Below are 27,890 nucleotides of genomic sequence, written 5' to 3'. Positions count from 1 at the left end.
GAGTTGCATAGAGTAAGCATTCGGTTGCAGCCAGTTGAAAATCACAGTTGACAAATAAGAGTGTAGAGCATCTGAGTGGGATCTCTGTTAAACCAAAGAAAGGAGTTTATTGTATGTTGCAGCCTTGGGTGATGGTGTCCTCTTCTGAAAACAAATCCAACTGTTGTGTGCCCTTATGGAACTGAAGGAGTTGAATGTTGGCAGAATCCATTCTCTGTTCCTGACTTGGCTCACAAGGCATACTTGTAGATAAGAATTTCCTAATGCCTTTCTTTGGAATGTTAAAATATGGGTTCTGTACTTCATTTATAAACTAACTGCTCAGGATACAGGGACTATTCTGATTTCTTGAATTTTCATTTTAACCTAAGGATGTGTCTCTAGACACAACCCTCTAATACAAAACAAACCAATTTTTTTTTAGACATGTTAGTTCCATATCACTTGCTGTAGAATTAATGATGATTTTTTTTTTTTTTTAATACATAAAACCTTTTCAAATATCTATTTTTAGTATGTTAGAGTATAAGACCTCTCTTGGGAATCTGGAAAATTATGGTTTTAAACCTGTTAGGCTAGAGCACCTCTCCTATGAAGACAGATGGAGAAAGTTTGGGTTCTTCAGCGTGGAGAAGAGAAGGTTCCAGAGAAGCCTTACAGCCCCTTCCAGTACCTGAAGGTTACAAGGGAGCTGGAGAGGACTTTTGTCAATGGAATGGAATGACAATGTTGTCAATGGAATGGAGTGACAAGGCGAGGGGGAATAGCTTTAAAATGAGAGAAAGTAGGTTTATGTTACATATAAGGAAGAAATTCTTTGCTCTGTGCTGGTGAGGCACTGAAACAGGTTGCCCAGAGAATTTGTGGGTGTTCTGGAAGTGTTCAAGGCCAGGCTGGATGGGACTCTGAGCAGCCTGGTCTAGTGGAAGGTGTGGTCTTTTGGTCCCTTCCAACCCAAACCATTCTATGATTCTGTGGTGAAATGAGCAGCAGAATATTGGGACAGAAAATCTTTTTCTATCGAGGAGGTTTGGGTGGGGTTTTTTGTTTGTTTTGGTTTGTGGTTTTTTGTTGTGGTTTTTTTTTTTTTTTTTTTTTTGGTGTTTGGTTTTTTTTTTTTTTGTGTGTGTGTTTTTTTTGTTTGTTTTTTTTTTGTTTGTTTTGTTTTTGTTTTGTTTTTGTTTGGTTTTTTTTTTTCCTAACCAAAGCTGCTATTAATATACTGTTGTTGCTTAAAATATAACAAACTAATGCCCACACCCCACGTGACCCAGATACGAATGCAGAGGACTCTAGTGATAAGTACTGAGGACAGGTGGGATAGGAATTGTGTGTCTGACATCCTTCTTGTGAAAGTGTGTTCAGAGAGGCACATTTCCCTGCAGACTCAGAACCAGTTCTGCTCTCAGAGCCTTCTTCCTCTCTGCATGCAGAGGAGTGTCAATGTATGTAGGTGGAACTTGGCTTGTAGGCCTGGAGCTCTGCTTTTGGGAAATGCCTTATAGTCAGGGTGGATTGATTTATGCAGGTGTTTTAATGTGGTTTTGAATATGTAGTTTATTTTCCTAAAGTAATTAAACTGTAATTCTAATCAGTTAATATCTGTACAAGTGTGTAATTTTCTGTCTAGCCAAGAGACTGTTTTGTGTAAATGTATATGTTCCAGCAGTTGTCTGACCACTGAATGGTCACATGCTAAAACTTCAGTTTAAACTAGAAAATAGTGTGTCTTTAAAAAGTAATAATTTTGTATTTTTTTTGTGCAAGGATCTATTTGAACAACATTGGGTAGACAGAACCATTAAAGTAAATTAAAACTGTCTTGAGCATGTAATAATTAAATTTAAAAAGTGTTTCTCTCTGAAAATTGAGTGAGTAAGGCTAGCACTTTTAAGTATATGATAAACATTTTTTTTCTTAAAATGTTACTAAGACCTATAAAGCCACTTGCACCTATTTTCTGTTCGTTGACTGAAGACAAAAACACATTCTGATTTTGTTTTGGTAGCTAGCTAGCTCCATGACGAAAACACCTCAGTCAGTTCTCTCTGTAGATGTCTTGCTGCTGGTATTTCAGTTTGAGGGACGCTAATGGAACTCATTTATATGAAATATTTTATCTGCTGTTTCATTTTTGTCCCACCTTTTATTAAAAGTATGTACAGTCCTACTTGCATATAATGAGTGATTCTTCTGTGTGTATAAGGTGTGTCAGTGGTGTTTGAGCAGTGCTCCACTGCTAACTTCAGTTTACATTTAATTAAAGAAAAGAACAAATTCTGAACTAGGTGGAAGAGTGTTGGTTCTCTCTGTCCCAGCTCAGTACCGTGATAGAAGTTTTTGCAAAAGGTTCTGCTGAGTAAGGAAGACTGGATGCATGGAGATAGTAAGAGAGGAACTCTAATGTAATCGGATTCCTCTGGTACTAATTCTGTGACTCAGCACCTATCCCAAGTATACAACTTAGATTTTTTTTTTTGTCTTGAGTGTTTTGCACAAACAGGAGAAGTAATAGACAGGACTTCACGTTACTTATAAATTTATATATTACTTTTCAAGTCTAGCTTTCTAAATGGAAAGCACATGTGGGGGCTGCTCTTTATTTAATTGGAGTAAAATAAACTACCTTTTCAAAGTCGTATAATGGAAAATTCCCTGCAGGTTAATTTTTTTTTTTTTTGTGTCAAGAAGTAAAGCCAAATGTTCTTTTAATGTATAGATATTGGTTTTAATAATCAAAAATTATTTTTTCCCTTAAACATGCAGTAGATATTTCTCAAATTTTGTGTTTTATAAATACATAAATATATATATATATCTGTGCAAATATATATCTAGAAATAGCTGATGATCTGTTGCTAATCCTTGAATGCTTTTTTCTTTTGAAGGACTGTACACTTTAAATATTGCACTAGTGTCCCTCCTGTTTACGCCTACTCCAAAAAAGCTCACTATTGTTGTTGGACTAAAGGATCTGAGCAAATACACTTCACTCTCACGAGCTCTTCTGGCTCATGGACGCCACTAGCAAGCGTGGGTGTTTTAGGTCCCCAGTATCTTCCAGTTAGGTGGTGGCATTCTTCACGTCCCCTTCAAGATGACTCCATAGTCGAAAAGTCACTCAAGTCCTTAAAGGACAAAAACAAGAAGCTGGAAGAAGGAGGTCCTGTATATAGTCCAACAGAAGTGGAAGTTGTAAAGAAATCTATCGGGCAGAGGATTGTGGATGAACTGAAGCACTATTACCACGGGTTTCGTTTGCTGTGGATTGACACAAAAATAGCCGCGAGGATGCTCTGGAGAATCCTGCACGGGACCACTTTGTCTCGTCGGGAGCGGAGACAGGTACTGAGCAAAGACCAGATTCCTCTGGGTGTCCTCGGGGATTGCTCTGTTTGTTAGAACTGAGTTACTTCTTTTTGTTGTCTTCTGTTCCTAGAATTAAAATTCCTCAGTGTGTTTCACTCCTCTTCACTATGTGGACACAAAAATTGTTGGGTATCACCCCAAAACTTTTTTCCTATGTTCCCCGTTATTGAAGATAAATTTGTTATTTTCTTGTTGGAAGAGCCGAGGATTCTTCTGTTTTGTCATATGGGCAGCAATTGGGGTTTGTTCTCAAGTTCCCAGCCATGTACAATGAACAGTAATTTTCTCTGCTTTTTCACTCCAACTGGAAAAACAGTGGGAAACACTGCTAGTAAACACTGCTAGTAAAGGTTGTATCTGTGCCAGTTCAGTTCCTGTTTGTTGCTTAATGGGGTTCTTTTGAATGGCATAAAAGCTGCAGGCTGAAATGCATGATTGATGATGTATTATCTCAGTTATAAATATATATGAAATCATTTTAGCCCAGATATATTCTCTTTATTTATGGAATGCTGCTTACATTTATGAAACTAAAAATGCAATTTATAATTTTAAAGAAAAGGGAAATGGAATCTGGAGTGAAAAATGTGAGTGCTTTCAAATTTGGATAATATATATGTATTTCAATAGTAATTTCAGGTTTTGGATTAAATAGGCGTATTTAAATAGAATGGAAAGTTATATGGGCATTTAAAAACATTGGATGTGAGTTCATGTATGAAAAGACTGCAAAATATTAAGCTGGTATCGTTAATTTTTTTTTTTTTGTAAAGAATACATTGATATTCAATGTCAGTTCACTGGCAAAATATCAAACATGCTGATTTGACAGTTCTCATTTTACTGTTTTTAAGGACAAGCTGTTTAAGCAGTTTATAGAGATTAAAAATTCAAGTCTGTCTTCCTGCCTTTATTTAAAAAAAAAGCATTTCAGTTGTTGCTGGAAAGATGTTCTAGAAGAAAAGCTGGAGAGCAGAAGGTGTGTGTGCTCTGGGGCAGGAGTGCACAGTGCTGCCTGTGGGCAGTGTGGCTCTCTGCAGTTTGGACACCTGCACACACAAAGTGCTGACTTCACATCTCTGCCCTCAAAACTTCCAGCAAATGATCAAAAATACAAGTATCTGCTCATTTTTTTTATGATTTCCTGATAAAAGTTGGTCACATTTGAACAATTTGGTGTGTAATTAGGACTCATCACCTATCACGTCTTAAATGCAGTATGAAAATTCTTCCTAAATTTACAAGGTTAGACAAGTAGCAAAAATTGTTACAGGCACGTGTAGCAGTTTCTGTCTCTGGGTGGGTGTGGTTTCCTGTCAGACTCCTCTGCTCCATGGTCTCAGCATCTTCAGGCTCCTTTAGTTCTGCCGTGTTCCTTGGCTGCTACAAGAGAATGCTTGGCAGCTGATGCAGCTGAGACGGGCCTCAGCAATAAATAAAGCAGTCTGCTGACGTGAGAGGGGATTATGGAGTACCAGAAAGAGTAACTGAGGATAGGGGAAGATGAGGACTGCAGGACTTCTTGAAGTAGCAGTTCTGGCTTGTGCTGGTTTATTGAGAGCTTTGGGGAACTTGAAAAGCCAAGCGAGACAAATTAATTCATGGTTTAAAACAGAATGGGAAATTCTCCAGGGGGGAGATTGGAGCCATTGATTTTCCTGCCTCTTTCATGTTTGCTGAGCCATACTTCTGAGAAATTATATGAACGGCAGTAATATTCCATCAATTGCTGGATTTATTCATTTGATTACCTTTTGATTTGTTATCTAGTGATGATAGACCTGTCTTGCTCATGTTTAAGTAGTGATCTGGCACTTGGCCTTCCTAGATTTGGGGTTTTTTTGTGCAAATGTTCATTTTCAGTATTAATTCTCTTTTTAAATGAAATGGCCATTTATTTGTTGGCAGATATAAATTGATGTTTACATTGGTGTAGCCTGTCTCTTATCTAATGATATATGTATGTGTTTATATGCATGCAAATCCAGTGTAGGAGATGTAGAGAAAATAGTTTTAATAACTACAGTAATATTAGTTTCTTAATCTAGGTTTTGTGTTTTCTGTATTTGGAGGAAGAGGACATTGTGTCTCTGGAGTTGAGGGCTTGGTAGGCTTAGAATCTGGGGTCACTGAAAAGCAAACCAGGCTGCAGCTGAAAAAACCCTTTTGGGGTTTTTTTAAGTCTTAGTTCAAGTTTGTTTCAACACAGCTCATTTTTTTTTTTTTTTTTATCAGTTCAACCATAAATTGTAGTATACTGACTGATTTAAAGAAGTCTTAACATTTTGGTGCTGGATTACCTCCTGAACTTTAAAAAAATATAAAATAAAAATTGATGTATATACTGCTTTAAAAGTATTAAGCTGACAGTCCTAGAGAAATCTTATCTTCATGCAGACTGACAAATGAGTTATTTCTGCCTGCCCTTTCCTTCCTCTTTGAAGGCAATAATGGAAAGATATCCAAGTAATCTAACCACATGAACAAGCAATTGCAGCATGGCTAATGCAAAAGGACCTCTTGCTTATGTGAACTAAAACTTAATTCCAAAATTCTGCTCCTACAGCTGCTGGCAGGGTTTGGATTCAGCAGGGTCACATATCTACACTTAGGAGAGAAGACAGGAAGAAGTAAAACATGGTACTGACTTAAAAAAAAAAACTAACTGCTGTAATACTGGCTCCTGCAGCAGGGTGGTTCAGGATGTGGCAGTGAGGTGGCAAACACAATGGAGTTTGTGGCAAGTCTAGCAGCTTTACAAACTCTTCCCTGCAGAGGAGGGAAGAGTGGAGTACCCAGCTGTAGCAGCAGATACAGAGTAGTCACAAGGTTCTGGTGCTGTGCTGCCAAATACTGTGTGTGTAACCGTACACCATTGTATTAGGTGCCTGCATCAAGCTGTTTTCCTTGTGTTAGCCGAGGGTGCAGTTCCATGATTTGTGAAAGCTGATCCAGGACAGTGCTGCTGAGAAAAGCTTGGTGCTTAAATCAAGATTTCCCACCCCACCCTTGCTTGGTTTGTACTTTTTCCCTTATCTGTGTATGAATTTATGGGTCAGTTTTAGCTGGATCACTGGTTTGACTGCCAGTGCACCTTCATGGCTCCTTTTACCTCATCTCAGGTTAGCATTAAGTTGGCTTAATCTGGTGGTAAAATTGCTTCCTTGGATATGGATTTTGTAGAAATGCTTGCACGCATTGTCTGAGAATAGAGACTGGGGAAAAATAGGAACTCTGTACTCTAGAAATTTTTGAGGTTTTTTTTTAGGGAAAAAGTACTTTTCTTATGAGTTTTAAAATTTTCCTCCAAACTTTCTTACTTTTTTTGTTATTTTAACTCCATGGTAGTCATTTGCCTTCTATTGTTGGAATGAATGGAAAAGTCCTTGAGCCTCAAAACAATGGACCAAAGCATCCCTTCTGGGAAACTGAATTTTTTTATGTACAAAGAAAAATGCCAGACTTTGAATCTGTAGAGCATGTGCCTTCCACATACTCTTAAGTGCTTATGATTTTAGTGCTGGTTTTATGGTAAGAAAATTCTGAATGAAGTTTTGCAGGTTTTGTATTCTAGCAAATCAGTCCTGAGGACATGGGATCTGTGCTGGTTGTTGCTGCTGTTCCCCTTGATTGCCATGAACTGTGGGGAGAGGCTGGAGTGGGCAGCATGGGTTTGCTTTTGTAATTGCATTTATGCAGCCAGTTTTTGCCACTTAGAGCTGAGTTTATCAAATCTTGATGTGGAACAACAGTGGAGTACCAGAGTGTACCTCTGATTTAGGAGCTGGTGGGATTCCTAACAACCAGATTTTTTCCTTTGTAAAAGGAGGTAGAGTCAAGCAAGATCTTCACTCCCCAATATAAACCGAGTTATGAAGCTTTCAACAATTACTGAAAGATTTAATAATAGACTGTACAGCCTAATATATATATTTATGAGTGTGCAGAAATCACAAGGACAGTATTTATTTCATGCAGTTCAAGATTCAGTAATGAATGCTGCCTGCTTCAGAGGATTACTGCTCTGGAAATGCAGTGGTTTAAAAAAAAATCTACCAAGCTGGGCTCATTACCCTGGATTTAAATGTACATTACAATTGTTATAAGGGAGAGGGGGAGGGATCTTTCATTTTATTCTTGATTACTTATTCCATAGTAGCTCATGCATGTAAGAAGTGGTGGAGCACAAATAAAGATGCATAAAAGAAGTTAAGCAGCTTTAATGACAACAAATGACCACCTCCTGTTTTCAGGTGCTTTTAAGAGGTTTAAATGAGATACTTGTTCAATAATCCTATTGAGACACAGTGAGGCTATTGAAATACTTTCTATAGTGTTGAAAACTGGTGAAACTTCAGCACTCTCTAGTATGTAGCAACTTGAAAAAAAACACTGAAAACGGACTTTGTCACATTCTTTTATTGTGTTATTTTAAAATTTCTTCATAGCACATATATATATATGTGAGCCTAAGCGAGAATTAGATGATCAAATCAAGTATTTTTAAAATAACTACTTAAATATTAGCTTATTGATATATATTTTTTTTCCCTTCCAGTTTCTTCGAATATGTGCTGATCTTTTTCGCCTGGTCCCTTTCTTGGTTTTTCTTGTTGTCCCATTTATGGAATTTTTACTTCCAGTAGCTCTTAAGTTATTCCCTAATATGCTTCCCTCTACATTTGAGACAAAGTCTAAAAAGGTAAGCAGGTCTGAATTTATAATCCAATGATATTTTTTTTAAAAATTAGAAATTTCTTGGTAAAAAAATTAGAAAAAGTCTAAAAATGTTAGATTTTTTTTTCCGTATTGGGGTAATGCTTTTATCTTCCTTATTTTGAAGATCTTGCTTTTGAACATATAATAATGAACCAGTGCTATCCTGGTTTTTATACGTGCAGGTGCCAAGCTATCAGGGTTGAAAGCCTCTCTTGTCTTCTCTGTTTTCCTCATTTCCATTTTCTATGACTCCTACAAAGGAGAAATAAAGCTATTTTATTTTTCTGGTTGTATTAAAGTAGACATTGTAACATTTGTAGTCTTAAACCTTGATACAAGGTTTTTCATTTGTATACTTAATATTTAAAACAGCTTCTTATGCTTTTTTTGTTTAAACTTTATTTCTACTAGTTATGGTTTCTCAGACTTGTTAGAACTTTTTAAAAACCACCAAAGAGCCCCACGAGTTTTCACTTTCAGAGCACATTGTGAGCTCTTCAGCTTGTTCAGTGTGATTTGTGGATCTTTGGGAAGAGTGAATGCCCCTTTGGAATGTGTATTATAGCAGAAGTCCAGAATTACTCCACATAGCTTGTCAGGGGACAGAAGTGATGTTTAGTCCATGTGTTTCTGGCAGGAACTGTTAAAAACAAATATTTTTTTAACAGGAGGAAAGATTGAAGAAAGAATTGAGAGTAAAGCTTGAATTGGCTAAATTCCTTCAAGACACCATTGAGGAGATGGCCTTAAAAAATAAAGCAGCCAAGGGAAATGTTACAAAAGATTTTTCAACATTCTTTCAAAAGGTAAAAAATTTGGAAAATGTTTTCTCTTCCTACAAAAAAAATCCACTTTGGTTTGTTTGGTCTATGGTAATCATCACATCACTTTGGTTTTTTGGACCTGAAGAAACAATTTTTCTATTTCTAGTAGCTTTTTAAGATAAATTTCTTTTTTGTCAGTGTGATTAAGTTTTCCAATTATTAACTTTGGTGTTCTAGCTGGTGCTTTTGCTCTCTAATTCTAGAGGCACAATATTTCTGCTCATTTGTTTTTTGTTCACTTATTTGTTAATAAGTTAACTCTAACATAAAACATGGTGTGCTCAGTGGGTACTCGTGTAGGCTTTGACCTCTTTTTTTAACATAGGGTATGAAAACTGGGAGAGGACTTCTTTCCTAATTAACTGATTGAAACTTAATGGGCGGGAAAAGGAAATTTTTTTGTCAAATTTAATTCTGCTTGTAAAAACAATTTTTAAGTGCACGGTTGCTATACTGACTAGAATGTGGTATAATCTGAGTTTTAGCTAGAATGTGGTTGCTGTGCAAAATTTTTTCTATTTAGTTGCTGACAGAGAGATTTAAGTGTCAGACACCTGCCTCCTACATTAATGGCCTTTAGGTTTCACAGCATTTCCTTTCACCAAACTGTAGGTGAGAACAAGGTACTCCCTGGAGAGATGAAAAATGCATTCTTAAGTCTTATCAGGACAGTCTATATCTCTGATTTCTCTTAATTGTGGGGCTGTTGAATAAGAGGTGGAGCCAACAGCATCTCCAAGTGCTTTTTTGAAAGAAAGGCAGTGGGCCCCTCCTTTGGAGAGAGTGTGCATTTGCACAGAAAAAGGCACATAAGCCCAGGGGTTTCAGACATGAACTTTACAACCCCTGCCAAATAGCTTCAGATTTTCCTGCATGTCAGGGCTAAGAATAAAGTGTGGGAGTGGTAAATGATGTTGATAGTGTCACATAGATCACCTCACATAATCATAGTGGCAAATTTTGCCAGTCATTAACTTCTTGCAAAGTCCCTACTACTTCGAAGCCTCTCTGCAGTCATCTGTTTCTGTTCTTTTGAATCTGCAGAACATTGTAAGTGGTTAGTTATAGCAGTTAGTGGCTGAGGCACTGCCCCTGCAGGCTCTGGGAACTTGCCCACTTATGCTTCATGTTCAGAACATTTCATTTTCTTCTGGAAGAACTGCTACTGAGAATTTACATTTGGCCGTTAATTTTCATGGAAATAAATGATGTTTCACTCCACATTTGCTGGAGGAAGTCCCAAGTTCCTCTGATGACTAAAAAAGAAGTTTCAAGCCCTGCATTTCATCTGTGTGGGTGTACTTTTTACAGCTTTATATTTCTCATTTGTGCCACAGAGGCAAATTTCATTGATCTCATTTCACTGTACCGGATAATAAATGTCAGAGCAAGAAGCAGCTTCAATGTTTTTCACCTTTTTGCTATTCTTTAACAGTGGCTTCTGTGGTGAGGTATTTGATGCTGCAGGAACCATTGATTGCAGGCTTAATATATCTGCTGCATAATTCCAGAATTTGTCTCTGTTGCTTTGTAGCTAGTGATGTACTAGAAAGCTTCAGTTTGTACTTTCAAGAAACACATGCCTGGCTCTGTCAAAATTCATCTTTAAACAAGGGAGAAAATACTTCCTGTGTTTTTGAAGTGCCAATTTTGGCTCCTGTGGTGAAGGCACTGGTGAAGTGGAACAACAAGGCCTTTGACTTTTCTTTCTTCAAGATGGTTTCTCTGCTACAAAAGTATCCTGGAGGTTAATGGGCTCAAGGCCATCTCTTCTCCTGATTTTTACCTTTTTCTGTGCTCAGTAGCTGTTCACTAAAATATTTGAATTTGCAGGTAAAATAGGTAGGCATGATAAATCAGGCAGTACAGGTAATGTTAGGTTTTCAAACTGTACTTGATGTAACCTAGTTTTATATTTTCTTTACAGGAGTTATAAAAAAGGGGTATTGGGAAAGTTTTTTTTTATATCTATGATTAGACTGAAGATGTTAAGACTGGGAGTATATAACTGTAAGTTCTGTAGATTTTTGATGTAGTGATGTCACTAATAAGCTTTTGAGCATACTTAGAAAATCAAAAAATCAACATCTATACAGGCAATAGTGCTTTACTGTGACCTGATGAGACTCAGGAATTTTTCTCCTACTTCTTTGAACTGTTATTTCAGCTTCCAATAATTGAATTTAATGACTGAGAAGTCATTGGTAGCACATCACTGAAGAGCATTTTGCATTTGTACAAGCAGTTACATAGGACCTGCCATCACAAAGGATGCAGAGTCCTTTCCCAAACAGTGCTTTATACTTTGAATAACTTCAAGTACAAAAACATTTGCACTGAGGTGCTGCAGAACATCTAGGAATTGAAAGCCAGAGTATTGTAACAAATTAAGAGAATTAGGTAGTTAAGTGTCTGAATCTGTGTTTCACGGGGACACCAGTGTTGCAAAATTTTTGCTATTGGGTGAACTTCTTACTTTATCTTTCCATCTTTATCTGATGTGTTTCTGTGTTTAGTAAATATGGTACCAGAACAAATATCTGCCATTGTGACTCCTGTAGCAACTATTTATTAACTCAAAGGTATATATATATATTTCTTGAGGTATCTCATGGCAGTGCGATTCAGCTAGACCTGCTCTTTAGTGTACAGGTGCATCCAATTTTTGTTTTGTTAATTTTATCCTAAGTACATTATGCAGTGTTGTTGGAAACTGTCAGCACTATCAATTCTTTTCCTTAAGTAAGTAAGTTGTTTGGTTTTTTACAAACTTCTTTCATTCCTTCCTTATGTGCTATTTCTTATCCCAAAACTGTTGCAAAGTGCTTGACAAACAAGGAGAATGTTTTTATTCAAAATAATGCCCAACTATAACATTTGCTTTGAAAAGCTTTGTGTGTGTTTGTTGTTTTCTCACAGATCAGGGAAACTGGTGAAAGACCCAGTAATGAGGAGATCCTAAGGTTCTCTAAACTGTTTGAAGATGAGTTGACACTGGACAATCTGACCAGGCCTCAGCTGGTGGCACTTTGTAAATTGTTGGAACTTCAGTCAATTGGGACAAATAACTTTCTCCGCTTCCAACTGACAATGAGGTTGAGGAGCATAAAAGCAGATGACAAAGTGAGTCATTCTGAATAGGCACTGGGTAATAATTTTGACACATAACAGTAATGAGTGTGTGTGGATATATGTATGTTTTTCTAGGCATTTTCCTTTCTTCTTGTAATTGTCTTGTTTGAGACAAGTTTGAGAACTTTGAACAAAAAGGCTTGAAGAGTTTAAAATCAGAAGCGTCCTCATTTGTTAAGAAAAAAACTGATCTTTTTTAAATCTACCATTAATTGAAATGAAAATAATTATATCACAAATTAAACATTTCTGTGAAACTATAATTTGTAAGGGAGCTGGTAGAAGTATCAGCTTAGGGGTTGGCTGTTCATGCTGGAGCTGGGGGAGCAGCTGTGGCTGTTTTGTGTTAGCACAGCAGCCTCTAGTGGCTGTTGTAACCTGTGGCTGTGCAACTGCTGATGGTGCCTCTGTTTTGAGCTCTAACACGGTCAGATTTCCTTTCCATTGTGCAGATGATTGCTGAAGAGGGAGTTGATACCCTGACTGTTAAAGAACTGCAGGCAGCTTGTCGTGCCCGAGGGATGAGAGCTCTTGGTGTGACAGAGGAGCGTCTCAAGGAGCAGCTTAAACAGGTATGGTTTTGCAAGACTCACTACACTGACCTAATTCCAGTTGTTAGCTCTGATGCTCTGGTTTTCATTCTGATTCTGAGAAGTCATTTTGATTCTGTTCTCATTAAAGGCTTGGTTAAAAGAGTCTTCTTAATAAGCTTTTGTCACATGTGCTTTGTAAGTATGTAGTAGCTGTGGGTTGCTGCCTTTTGACCATGATGTTTTGATGATGCACATAGATACTTTGAATTTAACATATCTGAAATATGTTTGCAATTTTGAAAGTTTGTCTTGTCAGTTATTATCTTGCTCAGAGGAGGTTTTCACCTAGTAGATCAGTTGTCTCTTGGTGTTGCCTGGTTTAGAGGAAGGTCTGTTGGTACATGTCTAGAGGAGGCCACTAAGTTGATTACAGGAGCCTGGAGCATCTCTATCATGAAGATGGGCTGAGGGAGTTAGGGTTGTTCAGCCTGGAGAAGAGAAAGCTCCAGGGACACCTTTATAGCACCTTCAGTGCCTAAAGGGGGCTTACAGGAATGCTGGAGAGGGACTTTTCACAAGGATATGCAGTGACAGGACAAGGGGGAATGGCCTTAAGCTGAAGGAGGGCAGGTTTAGATTAGATAGTAAGAAGAAATTCTTTTCTGTGAGGGTGCTGAGACACTGACACAGGTTCCCAGAGATGTGCTCCCCATCCCTGGAGGTGTTGAAGGCCAGGTTGAACGGATGGAGCTGTGAGGAACAGTTTAGTGGAAGGTGTCCCTGCCTGTGGCAGGGAGTTGGAACGAGATGGATGATCTTTAACCCAGTCCAAATGGTTCTGTGATTTGAAGGTGCATGTGAAACAAACCACGTGTTCAAATATTCATTCAGTGTTTCTTGAAATACTACTTCAAACAAAATGCATCTTCCTATATTTCATTGCAATGGCTGTAATTCTTAGCTGGTTGTAGTCTGTAGTTCCTGTGTTAGGATATTGACTGATAAGTAGTGGTAAAAAAAATTATATTTACTTTTGTTTGATTTTATTTATAAAAAAGAATAAAACATCCTGAAATTAAAGACTTTTTTTTTTTTTTGTATTGCACTTACAGTGGTTAGATCTGCACCTGAACCAGGAAATTCCTACTTCATTGCTTATTTTATCCAGAGCCATGTATCTTCCAGATACCCTTTCTCCAGCTGATCAGCTCAAAACAACCCTTCAGACACTACCAGACAGTGCTGATGGACATAGTGTGTAACTAACTTCCAGTGTCATGACTGAAAATCCAGCCAGACAAGCAGATGTTCTTCTCAGTTCCTTGCTTTTCCTTGAAAAACAAAATCATAGCTAGGTTTATTTGTGTGACCTTCAAAGGCAGAAGTTGTGTTGTATGTGGAGAGATATGAGGATAAAGCAAACACAGGGCAATATTGGATTACATGACAGCAGACAGTAATAGCATAAGAAGATTTAGAATACACCTTTCACATACAAAAAAACAATGCTTCAGGCCATAGAAAGATATTAATACTTTAAAATACATGATGCTATGCAGAGAAAGAAATTATCAGAATAGATTGTTGGTCGTCTTGAGAGAAAGAGACTGAAGAACATGTATGATTTCAGGGTGGAAAATTAATGTTTCCATCAAAACAGAAAACTTTCTAGAGACAGGGAGTCATCTTTTTCTGAAAAATGCAAAAATAGGGTAACATTGGGGGCTTTGACTTTATTCATTAGCATACCTGTACTACCTATCTCAATCAGGATATCTAAACCTACATTATGCAGCCATACCTGTTTGTATAGACACACTTCTACTAGCTACTTTTGTTATTTTTAGGCCAAAGAGGCTCAGGTGAAAGTGGCAGAAGTAGAAGGTGAAAAAATAGATAACAAAGTACGACTGGAAGCAACACTTCAGGAAGAAGAAGCCATCAGAAAAGAAAATGAAGAAAAGAAAATGTCTGAAGCTGCAGAGAAGGCCAAAGAAATCCTTGAAGTTGCAGCCATGGTAAGTTCTGCTCACAGCTACTGAGGAGTAAATGTCAAGTGATGTGAACACTAGCATGTTATGAGTTATTGCCTCTGCTCTGGGTATTGTCTGCAAGAAACTGGGCTTTAAATCCACGTGTGGAAGATGTGAGAGAATATTTTAACTGACTGCAACACAAAAGTTTACTATAAAATGTTGGCTCAGTCGTACTTATCTTTGATTTCTCTTCCTTCTTAATTAAAGCAGTAAGAGAAGATTTCTTTTTCTGTTTTTTTTTATTTTATTTTTTTAAGTTTTCTGCACCCCACATTTTAAATGTTCTTATCTTTGGCTCTTTCTGTTTGTCACTAACCTGATAATGTTGCTGTATAATATTTAACTATAAAAGCTACTGGCCTGATTCATTAATGAATTAAGCCTCAGGAGCTCACAGAAGTAGTTCTTTAAATACAAGTAGGTATGTTAATGTGAAACCACTCAATATCTTGCAGTTTTTTAACCTCTTCTCATAAAATGTGTGTTTCTACTTTGGCAGCTATTTCTATTTTGACAAGTCATTCTTTCCTGAACCTAATACAGCTAATGTTTTGGGGTTTTTTTTAAATGCAACCTAATGAGGTGTTTTAAATTTAGAAAGCGGCGGAACCAGCAGCAGATCTTGAAGCAACTGCTCTGCAAGCTAAAAAAAGCCAGGTGGTGATGGATACTGAACCAGAACTGGCACGGGCAGGTGCAGCAGTGCACTCAGAGGCACTGATAGATACAGCACCAGTGCTGGAAGGCATTAAGGTAATCTGGATAACCACACGTTTTCATGCTTTTGAATGTAAAGATTCAGAGCATTCATGTGAGGACCATGATAAATTGCTTGTCTGCCCTTCACTTTTAATGCTCTCACCACATTCTGTTAGTTAAAAACAACTACTTTGTGGATTGAAAATTCACCAGTGCAGAAGCTGAAATCAGAACAAAACATCTCCTTTATCTGTCTGCATTATTGAAATTAATATACCTGTTTGGGGGGGCAGTTGCACTATCTGTAGATGGAATGGGCCTGTGCATATTTTATCAGCTTTTCAAGAGACAGGTGTACTTACTATGGATGTTCATCCTCATTCTCACAAAGGTTACTGAAGATAACTTTTCTACAGCTCAATTTTCCAAACTTAACTCTTATCAGGTATAGAATTTCAGAAACTCACATATAATCACATTAGCTGAACTTACTACTGGTGCACTTCAAAAAACAGTACCATAGCAAATTAACTGCCTTACCATTTAAAATCTTTGTATTAGCCTCAAAATCACAATGTGATAGTAGTGATTCCAAACATGTAAAAAAAAATCCTGTATTTTCTCTTTTCTGCTAGAAGACTGAAAATCTTGCAGGAAGATCACAAATGTGCCTGTCACTAATTTGTCTATGTTTTCTGTTGCAGGGTGAGGAAATTACCAAGGAGGAGATTGATGTGCTGAGTGATGCTTGCACCAAGCTACAGGAACAGAAAAAATCACTAACAAAGGAAAAGGAGGAGCTTGAGGAATTGAAGGATGATATCCAGGAGTATAATGAGGTGAAGAATGGGGAGTGGAAGTTCTTTTTCTGTTCATGTTTAGTTTTACCAGAAATGATCCACAAATTTAAGATTCTCTTTCTTGGTTTTCTGTTAGTCTGAAGTTGGAAGCTGAGTGAATGAACTTCGTGTGTGACAATGCAGAACCTCGTTTGTGTAACACGTTCAAAGCCTAATTGTTATCACTAGAGTAATTCCCAGCAGATGAGATTCCTGCTCCTGCTCTTGTTCCCAGGGGGCTGGGGTAACAGGAGCTGACTGCTGCATGCTGCAGTTCTTTCTTAGCAAGTGTAAATGTCAGTATTACAGAAATTTCCACGATAAGTAAAATGAACCTTATCCAGTCTTATGAAAGGTGTGGAAAATAACATTTAAGAGGTGCATGAAAAAGGCAGCAGTGTTAAAATTTGTTGTTCTAATTCTGTTTGGCTTTGTATGTTTCTACACTTGTATTTCATCTACAAATGGCTCCTGTCTTGAAGTGCTGGTTGAAGTCAGTATTGTCTGTTGTGAACTCACACCAGCAAAAGCTCTTCTCTCTCTTGACCATTTCTTCTAGGACTTGCAAGAGATAAAGGAGCTTTCTAAAACTGGTGAGGAAGAGGCAGTGGAAGAGTCAAAGGCAAGCAAGAGACTGACAAAGAGAGTGAACCGAATGATTGGTCAGATAGACAAAATTATTGTGGAATTAGAAACAAGTCAAAAGACAGCAGATGCAAAGCTGGATGGTGAGGATACTCCTGCTGGGTAAGTGACCTGGGAGCACTGGATGTGTCTCTGTTCACCTTTACTCTTGCTTTTATCTGATGTGTGGTTAAAAAATAATTGGTGAATAACTTGTTTGGAATATTGAGATAATTGATTTTGAAAAAAACAAAATTAACAAAACTGTGCTGCAGATTTTCTCTCTGCTAAGGCTAAATATGGTTGAACTGATCAAGGAAAAAAGGATGTATAATTCCCCAGATCCTGAGGGTGTTCTGAAAGTCTAAGTGTTGATTAGAATCTTACCATATTGTCCATGCCTCTGGCACTAACAGGATTACAGGTGAAATCATCCCCGTATTCATGCTCCTCACACAGTAATTTTTGCCCTGTGCCATTGACTGAAAAGATGCACAACAGTGTGAGTATGTCCATATTTGTTGTTATTTGGTAACAAAGATGTTAGTGAGGAAAAAAATTGCAAGGGTCTGTGGTGTCTTGAGACAAGTGAGAAAATGTGTCCAGTGGAAGTGAGGAGATAATTTTACATACTCCCTTTCCAAGAGATTTACTTCATTTCAATTTTTTAATACACAGATTTTCAATGAAAGATTTTTCCTGATAGTTTCATTACAAAATTAATTTATCAACACTTATCCAGATCTTAATATTATTGGAGAGTCTTTCAGGCAATCCTATGTTAAATGGTCATACACTGCTTGTTACACATGCTGAAATACCTGAAAACTGTGACACAAACTCTCATGGTTTGTGATCATAAATGCTGTATTAGTCTGGCTTATGCTTGCACCATTTTGTGTGATTCATTAAGAGAGTATGGCTGCTCCCAAAGAGCATAACTAAACAGAAATATGGATTCTGCTTTTGTTGCTTCTGAGCTCTGTGTTTTCCAGTCCCCAGGGCAAACAGTCATTTGTTGCAGATTTTGTGTAATAAGGCAGCCATGTGAATGGTGCTACAGAGAAGTTGTTGATCAAAACCATCTGAATTTGTAAACTAACAATACAATGCAGAATCTGCTTGTACTGAATGTAATTATACTTTGTAATAGATAGTTTTCTGGATAATTTTGTAGGTGATTGTGGACGATTGAGAATTACTTGTTTAAATATTGCTTAGTTGTCAAAGGCTTGTCTTCTAACCTTCAGGATGGTGCAGTCATTATCAAGCTATGTCCAGGACATTTAGTAGCAGCAGGAAAAATGCTCCTTGCATAAAAGTGTGTCTCTGCCCAGAAGAGCTGGGACAACACTGATAAAGCCCTTCTGTTTAGTATTTATTGGCTTCACTGTCTCCTGCATTTCTTCTGGATCTGTGCTGGAAGATGTTTCTTCAAACTAGCAAAATACAGAGGCAAGGAAGGGCTTTAGGTTGCAGCAAACAATTTGAACATCATGAGATCAGTGAGCAGAGAGTAACATCTGAAACCTGCTGGTCCTTCCTTCCCCAGAGTCTGGTCCTTGACAGGAGCAAGTGAAGCTGATTTAACAAAACAGCTCAATTGCTCAAGTGATTAGTTCTCAGCTTTTGTTTTCCTGTGACTCATTGATTTTCTGTCAGCCCTCCTCTATATGTAAAAGGATGCCAGAAACATGGCACTATATCTTTGGTAAATGGGGAGTGAAGGGACAATGGGCATTAGATACACAGTCTGGGAACCACAGAAAACTTTATTTCAAATGCTTCTGGGTACTTATATTTGTTCAGTAAAATATGTGGAAACTGAAAACATGAGATTCGATGGTACGATGAAAATCTGCTTTCTGATCAGTAACTCCTTTTTGGTTTTTTACGTTCTTTTGCATGTTCAGGATTATAAATATTAATTAATGATTTTACAAGCATCCTGCAGTGTAGTAGCTTCCAGTACTGCCTTTTGTCAACCTTATTCCTTTGGAGTAACTGCTTGTCATGTAGAGTTTGTGCTTTCTCTTCAGGAAGAATCTCATCAGCATTGCTGAGCTAATTAATGCAATGAAACAAATTCAGAAGATTCCAGAGGAGAAGCTAACAAGGATTGCAGAGGCACTAGATGAAAACAAGGATGGCCAAGTTGATATAGATAATGTTGTTAAGGTAAGTTTGGGAAATTCTTAAAGAAAATAAGGCTAACCATCCTTCAAATATTGCACCTGTTGGGCATAAATTCATAGTGCAATCTTTTGCAAGGGTCTTCACTTGATGCCAGTGAGGTTTTTGGTGTGTATTGTAAACAAATCTTATATAACAGCATCTTGAGAATATCTATGGCTGGTTTTTTTAGAGGGGGGAAAACTCCATGTCCATTACCCCATTACCTTTAAAGCTGTGGGTTTTTATGTCTCTGTCAAGTTCTGTAAAATACGGTAATTTTGCTATTACTTACAAATGGGAGGGAGTAGAACTACCACTGTTAGGGAAGGTGTTGACATAACATCCATAGATATATTTCATATCAATACAAAATAGTAGCTTTGCTTGCCTGTTTGTATACTTCAGGTGTTTCATTGAGATCTGTATTTCCTGTGCTTGAAAGGCAGCAAGTTGTGTTTGTTGCCTGATTTGTCCTGTTCTCTCATTTTGCTGAACATTCTCAGGGTTTATCTCCCTTTCACCTTTGTTTTCTTGTTTCTTTTCCACTTGGTAAATTTAGATTTGTCCTGAAACTTACTTCCCTCGAGTAATTCTGCTACTGGATACAGAAATAGCATTTAAAATATGGCCAGCTAGAAAATACAGTATCAGCCTTTTGAAACACATTTTTCCTCTCTGCTGCCCCAGTGGTGATTATCTTCCCTGTTGCTCTAAACAGCCGTTGCACATTTAGCAACACAGATAAAATGTACTTGTAAATTCTGCATATGTTGCACAATAAGTCTAGGAACTTGAGGAGGGATGCCAAGAATACATTTGTACGAAAAGCTATTTAAAGGAATTTGGAATAATTTACTAGATTATTTTTTTCATTTCTTTTCTGAAAGTCCCACCCCCTTTACTTTTAAGTTTTTCTAAATTTGTGCCTGTCTGGTAAAGTAGGTGTTCTTAAATAAAATTAAAATAAAATTAAGTCTGTAAATTACTGTCTTAAGTACTTTTTCAACAGGTACTGAATTTCAGCTTTCCATTGAAACAGATAAAATAAATGGGTCTGTTTTACTAATGCTTTAAAATGTCTTTGTGTGCTGCACACACAAAGGTCAAAAGTTCTAAGTCTTTTAGTTTACATTTGAGCTTTTTTTCAGTACTCTGGATGTGTTTGAGGTACTGGTTGTGGTTTGAATTTGTCTTCCATGTAAGAAAGAAAATGCTGTTTTTCTCGAACACAAGAACTGAATACTTTTGTTGTCTTAACAAAATTTATTGTAGGAAAACGCCTCCATCATGTAAAACCTAAATGTGCTCTCAATTTCATTTTGTGTTCATGTAGGTTGTAGAATTGATTGACAAAGAAGATATTGATATTGGCACCAGCCAGGTTGCTGAGATTATGTCACTGCTTCAAAAAGAAGAAAAACTGGAAGAAAAAGAGAAAGCAAAGGAAAAGCATGATAAGGAAGCTGCAGAAGCAAAGAATTAAGCTTCAGAATCTGAAGCTAATCGCAGTTGTAACCAAAATCTTGTATATCTTTCTGTGTCTAATGGCTACATATTACTTGAGCTTTGTGATTATGGGAAGTGTTTTGAGCTGATTCTGGTAATAAATCGTAGATAAGTTTTCTGACATATGGAATGAAATTTCCGTTCGTCAAAGAAGTGATTTAGTGTCATTCCATACTGATGAAAACAGAATAGGCTTCTTAGCAGTGCTCCTGCCCACAAAAACATGTATTTGCACTCATTGTTGTGGTACAGTGATCCATTAAACTCGCAAGTTTGCTGTATAAATTCAGTGTATCTATCATGGAGAAATGTTTCCCATTTATTTTCTTCCATCATTACACGGGGCCCAACCTTGCTCTGCTTCTACCTTTTAGCTTTTTCAAAATTTAATACAAACTTTCTGTTCCATCACAATATTATACATTTTCTAATCTGCTAGTGAAGATTCCGTGGCTTCAGTAGTAGCTCTATAGATTTAGGGGTTTTTAAGCTAAATATCACTAAGCTGTTGCCTCACTGACAGAGAATGTGGCATTCTGATCACTTTTATGAATTCATGGTTATTATTATTTTCTGTTGAAGGGAAAAATCAGATTTATTTTTCCCTAGAATGGAAACTTGGCATGAAGTTTGCTACTTATGGGTGCCTTAAATTTCATAGGACTAGAGAGTAGAGTATGTTGCTTCTACTCAAAACTCCATGAATTATTAAAGCATTGGAATCACAGGAGCCTTTAAAATAGTTTCAGAACACAATCTGTCACATGGTGAAGTGAGTTAAAGTGTTTGTCTGAATAGCAGGATGAAAGTAATCAAAAGGGGGAAATGTCAGTTGTGATCTTTTTGCATATATTTTTAAAAATGTAGCTATCTTTGTGTGCTTGTTTCTCATCTGATAATTATTTACACCATAACTAGTTCTCTTACCTCTCAATTTTCATCTCAGGTATAAAGTCATTAACCAAGTATAGTCAGAGTACATAAATATGTTCATCTCATGGCTTTGCTTTCTGTGCAGTCAACAAGTCATTTCTGGTATTGCCAGTGCTTTGATTACATCATTGGTTTATAGTCACTGTCTTTAAATGTGTGACTACATACTGGCAGTAGGTCAAGGTTTTCTCATTAATATTTCTTCTTAGCAGTAAATTTTAAAGTTTTAAACTAAAATACTAACTCTGGGATGTTCCATAATTAACGGTAGCCTAAATTTTACACTTTTCTTAAAATCTATTATGAAATACATGTAGTGTGGCTTGAACCAGCAGGGTTGTGGTTTGGGGTTTTATTCTGTTTTTATTTTGCACTCAGTATTATAAAATGTACAACCATTCTTGATTTTGTGTACATTATAGAGAGCACATCTGACAGTGGCACTGTACATGATGATATTGAGGTGGGCAGTTAGTACTTAATGCTTTTAGTCATAGTAGCATATTTTTGTAGAAAATACCAACTCCCAAGTATATTTCAGCATAATTCCATGTGCAGTATTTATCTAGATTGGCTAAATTATTTGTACAAACTTATTTGAAGTTAGTGGAACAAAAGAAGTTTTGACAGTCTCATGGCTTGCATGATATGGACCATTGTATTTAGTTGTTACCAAAGCAATATGTACAGTGAGATGTACAGTTCTAGAAAAAGTCAGTGTCTAGTTCAACTGTTGAGTTCATATTCTGTACAGTTTGCAAAGAAAGCTGCTTACAGCAAGATTCTCCTGAGAATTACTGTAATTGTATCTGAAGTGTGAAATTGCTGTGGTGAAGCTGAAATTTCAAATCAGTACAATCTTTATGGTTTATGTATCCCAAAACAAGGGGGCTGTTCTCTTCCTCATAAATCAAGATTACCTTGTAGATTTCAGCAAGGAAGTCACTTTGTAGATTTTTGAAAATCTGACTTCACTATGTGTTTTTTTTTGTTTTGTTTTGTTTTGTTTTTTTTTTTTTTTAGGCCAACGCTTGTAGATGAAAATTCAAGAATAAAACTGATTTCACAAAAATACGATCTAGAAACTAATTTTCCATTTTATAATTTACAGCTAGAATTTATGGACTTTGAAGTAGGCTAAATTTTTACAGTGGCATATTTTCAATTTTAAAACAATGTATAAGAATATTACTTGACATTCCTGAAATGTGGTAAAGATACTCTAAAATTGCCTGCTACCTTTCATGGAATATCAAAAACCTAAGAATTGTATTCACTTGAATGCATGCAGATTTAAACCAGGGAAGTAGCAGAAAAGGCTGTCTTCAAATATTTATTGATTAAAGTTTTACAGAGCTTTAACTGTCCTGAAAGTAAATTGACTGATTGCAGTATTTGGGAGTTTAAAACACTTTGCTGCTGTTCTGTGTTTACTGTTCACTTAAATTTTCTGTGAATTAAATAAGAAGGGAGCCAAAAATAGCTGTTGTTTAATTTTTTTTTTAATTTGATGAAGAATATTCTGATTAAAGTAATTGGAATACATTTGGATTTGCATGAAATTTGGCATATTGTGAAATCTTTACAGATAACGTAAAATTGTTTTAAATGCCAGTCAGAAATGGCAGCTTTCTGCTGTGCCCTAAAGTGATGACAGGACATGCACACCAACCACAGAAAGGACTTTCACAGGGAATGCCTTCCTTCTGTCAAAAGCAGGCAAACCCATTACAGCTGGACTTGAACAACACATGTTTTGCAAGCTTTAAAAGATTAGGGAAGCCCTCGGTGATCCACTTTTACCCAACTTTGAACCTCCCGAGCAGCTCTGTCCTGGTGATACAGGCAGCAGTGTGGAGTAGCTCCAGCTAATGTGCTTGGTTGCCTTTGGTGTTGACCAAAAAACCAGAAGCTGCAGTACATTCAGAGAAGGATGAGTGTACAAGTGTACATTAACTGGTCAGAACTTATTCCTGAGTGAATATTTAATCAGGAGATGTAAATATTTCTTTAAATAATTTAAAGGATATGCGAGATTTTGATGACTTTGTGACTTACACAGGCAAAGCCTCTGAGCTCAGACTTAGGTGATTGGTAAGACTATTGATGGGGTTGTTGCAGATTTAAATAAATTTTGACTATAAACTATTCAGGGGGAAAATGTAAAACATGCAACAAACTTTTTTAAAAATCCATTTAGGAACCGGGAAGAGAAGTAGAGTAGGATGTGATTTCTTTCCCCCCTTCAAAACAAGCGTGTTATAGGAGCTATTTTATGGAAAAACTTATTTCTTTTTCATCTTAGCCCAAAAGATGGTTTTCACAGATATTTTCTTCACTGACTACATACTGTGAGAGTCAGTCTGCCTGCAGGTTAAGTGCCAGAAAGCTGTTCAGTCAGAGTTTGTCAGCAGGACTGCATGCAGGTAGAGAGGATCTCTTGCCAGGATAGTACCTTACGCTTAGGCTTTGTCCAGGGGGAAAAAGTTGCATCTTTTATACAACTCCAAAATACTTCTTGTAACTTTATATCTGCATACCTTGCTAATAATTTTAACTTTATCTACTTCAGCATGTATTTAAATACTTTTAAATTGTTAATATCAAATAATTGGGTACACTTAATTGAAAGAATAATCCCATATTCTGTTCTTTGTATGTATTCCAAAGTTTGCTTTTCAGTTGATGAATTTCAGCTGCGTTATAAATTTAAGTTGAAAATCATTTGTCTGTGCTCTGAGCATACTGTCCTGTGTTTGCCATAACTCAGTATAAAACTTTTATGTTAATTGGAGCTTGTGTCCTTTGTTTAGTTACAATAAAAGTATCATTTTGAAACCTAATCTCTCCATTATTTTTCTGTTGGTTTTGATTATTTAGTGTTACTTTATTGCTCTTCCGGTGAGATGCCAGGCACAGGGCTGGATGCTGATGAGCTGTGTCTATGAAAGTAATCTGTCTGCTTTAGAACAGGATTTGGGAACATGCAAATGCTGAATCTGCTCTCTAGTGTCAAGTGTTTCAACAGGTGGCTGAAGACAACCCTCTGCCTTGACGGGCTTTTAAAATAATAATAAATAAGCAAGGTTGTGTTGCAAATTTTTCCTTTTTCTGCTTAAAGCCAAATACCAAATAAAAGGCTTTAAAAGTGGCAGAACTTGTTCCTTTTAAGCTTTTGCTTTAAGAATTTCCTTTAATGACCTTTTAATTAGGGTGAAGAGGTGTGGTGTGCAGCAGTGGTCAAACTGACTTGCAGAGGAATTGGAGATTGAGTTTGTGAATTAAATGTGGACATTGGCAAGTGTCCTTGATCATATTTACTGAGCCCCCAAGAAAGAGACTGACTTCTGGATCCACTGTTCTCTTTGCTGAGATATAATGCTTATTACACTCTTTAATGGATCTTTGTGACGTGTTTATAACAATGGTGTGTAACTGTTAAAATCTAAGGGAAAAATGGGGACAGCTTGTAGATTGAGATAAGGCAGTTTACTAGGGCAACAGCAAAAGTTTGTGCATGCACGAGCAAAGAGGAAAAAATAGGATTTATTCTCTACTCCCCATCATCAAGTGATGTTCAGCCACTTCCTGGGAAGCAGGGCTTCAGCAGGTGAGGAAGTTGCTCTGGAGGGCAAACATTATAAATAACAAATGTCCTTCCTCCCTTCTCCTCTCCTTGGCTTTGTATCTGAGCTGACACCATAGGGTCTAGAATATACCTTCAGTAAATTAAATTGTGTCCCCTCCCAGGATCTTGCCCACTCCCAGCCCATTGATGGGGGAATGTTGAGGCAGCACTGATGCTGTGCCAGCCCTGCTCAGCAGCAGCCAAATCATGGGTGGGTTATCAACACCTTTGCAGCTCCCAGGGCAAAGCACAGCACTGTGAGGGCTGCTGTGGGGAAATGACCTCCAGCTCAGCCAGACTCAACACAATTACAGACATGGATTTGTGCATTGTCTGCAAATATGTACGGGGGGAATGGCAACTGCCTGCTCTAATAGCAGATAATGAACATATTGCTGTGACTTTACTGGATGGAATCTTCTTTTGCATCAGGCTAGTGTTGCAGGCAGGCAGAAAACTGGTTGGGAAAACCTCACAATTCATTACATTGTGGTCTGAAAAGGATTAATAGGGAAGTTTTATTGCAAACTGTTTTGGTGAAACGTCATTTAGAGGGTGAACACATCTGCATAGTGGTGGTGAGAGATTGATGGCCTTGTGGTTGTTTCATCGACCTGAGGCTTGAGAAATCTGTGTTCAGTTAATGCCCAGTCTATCAATAATACATCACTTGGCTCTTGTGCCACTGTAACATAAAACCTCCTTGACAGTGACTGGGCAGACAAGAAGTTCTCCAGAGCAGAGTCTGTGCAAGGACCTAGAACAGCATTTTGTAGCAATAAGGTTTTTAAATACCAAATGCAGACAGTGACAGATCATACCAAGGAGTTTCTCTGGCTAAAGGTTCTCACTTTTCTCACTGCTTATATATTTGGTATTTTCTTGAATTATTTCTCAATGCTGATGTGAGCAGGAGGATGTTTGCAGTATGTTTCTAATTCCCCATACTCTGTGTTCACTTCCACTTTTGTGTATTATTGGATATAAATCTTTCTCAGTAGTGAAATAGCCTTCACAGGTCAAAATTCTTTGGGGGCTCATTAGCATGTACAATTTTACCCTTGCCAAACCTTCTGTGGTTTGCAAACATCAGTTTCTCTCATCTAACTGGCGTAAAGGATTTCTGCTATGCTAGAGATGGATCTAATGCAGATTTGCTGCTTCCCGTCTAGTATTTCTCTCTATGTATATTGGCAGAGCAGCCCCTTCGTGAGCAGCCTGATTTATGTCTCAGGGAGTGCTGCAGCCAGCAATTTGAGATGTCAGCTCTCCCGTGCACGTTGGATTCTCTGTCCCTCCTTTTCTCTTAGCTCCAGCACAAAGCCATCCAAGCTTTTTCATAGTGTTTTCTAACTGCATTTCAGGTCCTTGATTAAGCAAGATTTTCAGACTGCTGTAAGGAGAGCTTCAGCAAGGAGCTGAAGGGCAGCTGGGAGATGAGCAACAGAAAAATAATTACAAAAAAAAAAAAGGCTTAATAGTCTTACTAAAGATGGGAAATAAAAACCTCTTGTGCAGAAAACCTGGGGATCTTAGCAGCCTACTCTAGACTTGTAAAAGTGTTTTCTTCCACAGATGTAATCCCAAAGTAGTGAGAAAAGGAGCAGGTATTTCTCCTCCATCCTTGCCATCCCCCAACCTTTCCCTTTTCTCTATCCTTTAATATGCAGAACCAGTTTGAAAAGATACACAGAGTCCCTGTTGCACATCAGTTCCTCAGAACCTGGCTTTGCCCTGGTGGAAGTGGAGTTAAAATATTCATGTTTCCAATGAACTGGGTGGTGTTCAGTGCTTGTTCTGTGCAATCTCCCGTAATCAGCAGCCTTCACCAAGCTCTGCTCTCACCTTCCTCAGTCACAACTGCCCCAGCTCCTCTGTGGGCCCTGTGCAGTCTCTGCTAAGAGACTAAGGCATCTAAGAGCAGGATGTTTTTATCCTTCCCTTCCAATCCTGCATGCTCTAATCATCAGGAGATGTATAGCCCACAACACTTCAGTGGAAAATACGTTCGTAGGATGAGTCTTCAAGAGTGAAGATGAAGAGTGACACTGAGAGGAAGCCATGCACATGACTATTTTTAGACCTACCTTCTGCAGCCATCAAATTCTGTGATTAAAATAACACTGCTGTCCCTAAGTGTGATTTAATTTGAATTTTACCTAAGTCACTTAGGATCTTCTCCCCAGAAAATCCTTTGTACTCTGAAGATGAGACCCTTTTGGCTATCTAGGTTTTGGACTTTCAAATTCAAGACTTGACTGGTGTCAACCCAAAAGCCCCTTTTTCAAGTAATGACACAGGAAAAAGCATTAACAGAAAACCCCTTATTTATACCTTATCCCTGCCTTTTGGTACATAATTTGTAGCTTTGTGCTCAAGAGAAGTCTGACATGGAAAATAGCTCACCTAGCCAGGCTCAAGGAGGATTTGTAACAGTGAATGGAAATAGGCAGGGAGAGCTGATAGCAGCATTTTCGTTGCTCATTCTTCTGTATAATTTTCCTTGGAGTGAGTGGGAGGCTACAATATTATTTTGTTTTAATTTTGTGTATATAAACACACCCTCCATCAAGAGAAATGCAGTATAAAACAAGGATATAGAGAAATAGAAAATCATTGATGTACTTATGTGTTTACTATCCGCTGTGATACTCTCCCTGAAGCTGTTGCTGGTACCTGGACGCTTGAGAAAGCGAGGGAAAGGCTTGGGAACCCATTTCAGCTTTGAATACGGGATGCCACGGTGGCGGGGGAAGCAGACACGACTCCTGCGTTTTCAGGAGAGCAGAGGGAGAATAAATTCGCGTGTCCCAGCCCCGGGACGAGCATCCCGCCGGGATCCCGATCTCAGCCCCGGGAACAGCGTCCCGCCG

General features: G+C 37.7%; 1 protein-coding gene across 1 annotated transcript in view; it reads left to right on the top strand.

Annotated features, from left to right (window-relative positions):
* Positions 1–24,227, top strand: part of LETM1 (leucine zipper and EF-hand containing transmembrane protein 1) — a 28,762-nt gene extending 4,535 nt beyond the window's left edge. The window contains exons 3-14 of the mRNA XM_041470923.1: positions 2,889–3,345; positions 7,928–8,071; positions 8,757–8,894; positions 11,832–12,035; positions 12,497–12,616; positions 13,690–13,821; positions 14,425–14,595; positions 15,211–15,366; positions 16,017–16,151; positions 16,711–16,898; positions 18,815–18,953; positions 20,284–24,227. Coding sequence (XP_041326857.1) covers positions 2,889–3,345; positions 7,928–8,071; positions 8,757–8,894; positions 11,832–12,035; positions 12,497–12,616; positions 13,690–13,821; positions 14,425–14,595; positions 15,211–15,366; positions 16,017–16,151; positions 16,711–16,898; positions 18,815–18,953; positions 20,284–20,433 — 2,134 coding nt within the window. The 3' untranslated portion in view covers positions 20,434–24,227. The remainder of the gene's footprint in view (positions 1–2,888; positions 3,346–7,927; positions 8,072–8,756; positions 8,895–11,831; positions 12,036–12,496; positions 12,617–13,689; positions 13,822–14,424; positions 14,596–15,210; positions 15,367–16,016; positions 16,152–16,710; positions 16,899–18,814; positions 18,954–20,283) is intronic.
* The last annotated feature ends 3,663 nt before the right edge of the window (positions 24,228–27,890 follow it).

The sequence above is a fragment of the Pyrgilauda ruficollis genome, unplaced genomic scaffold (genome assembly GCF_017590135.1).
Source record: "Pyrgilauda ruficollis isolate IOZ18807 unplaced genomic scaffold, ASM1759013v1 scaffold1, whole genome shotgun sequence".
In the NCBI taxonomy this organism is placed as follows: Eukaryota; Metazoa; Chordata; class Aves; order Passeriformes; family Passeridae; genus Pyrgilauda; species Pyrgilauda ruficollis.
The sequence above is the reverse complement of the archived record's forward strand: the minus strand, read 5'-3'. Positions and strand labels throughout refer to the sequence as shown.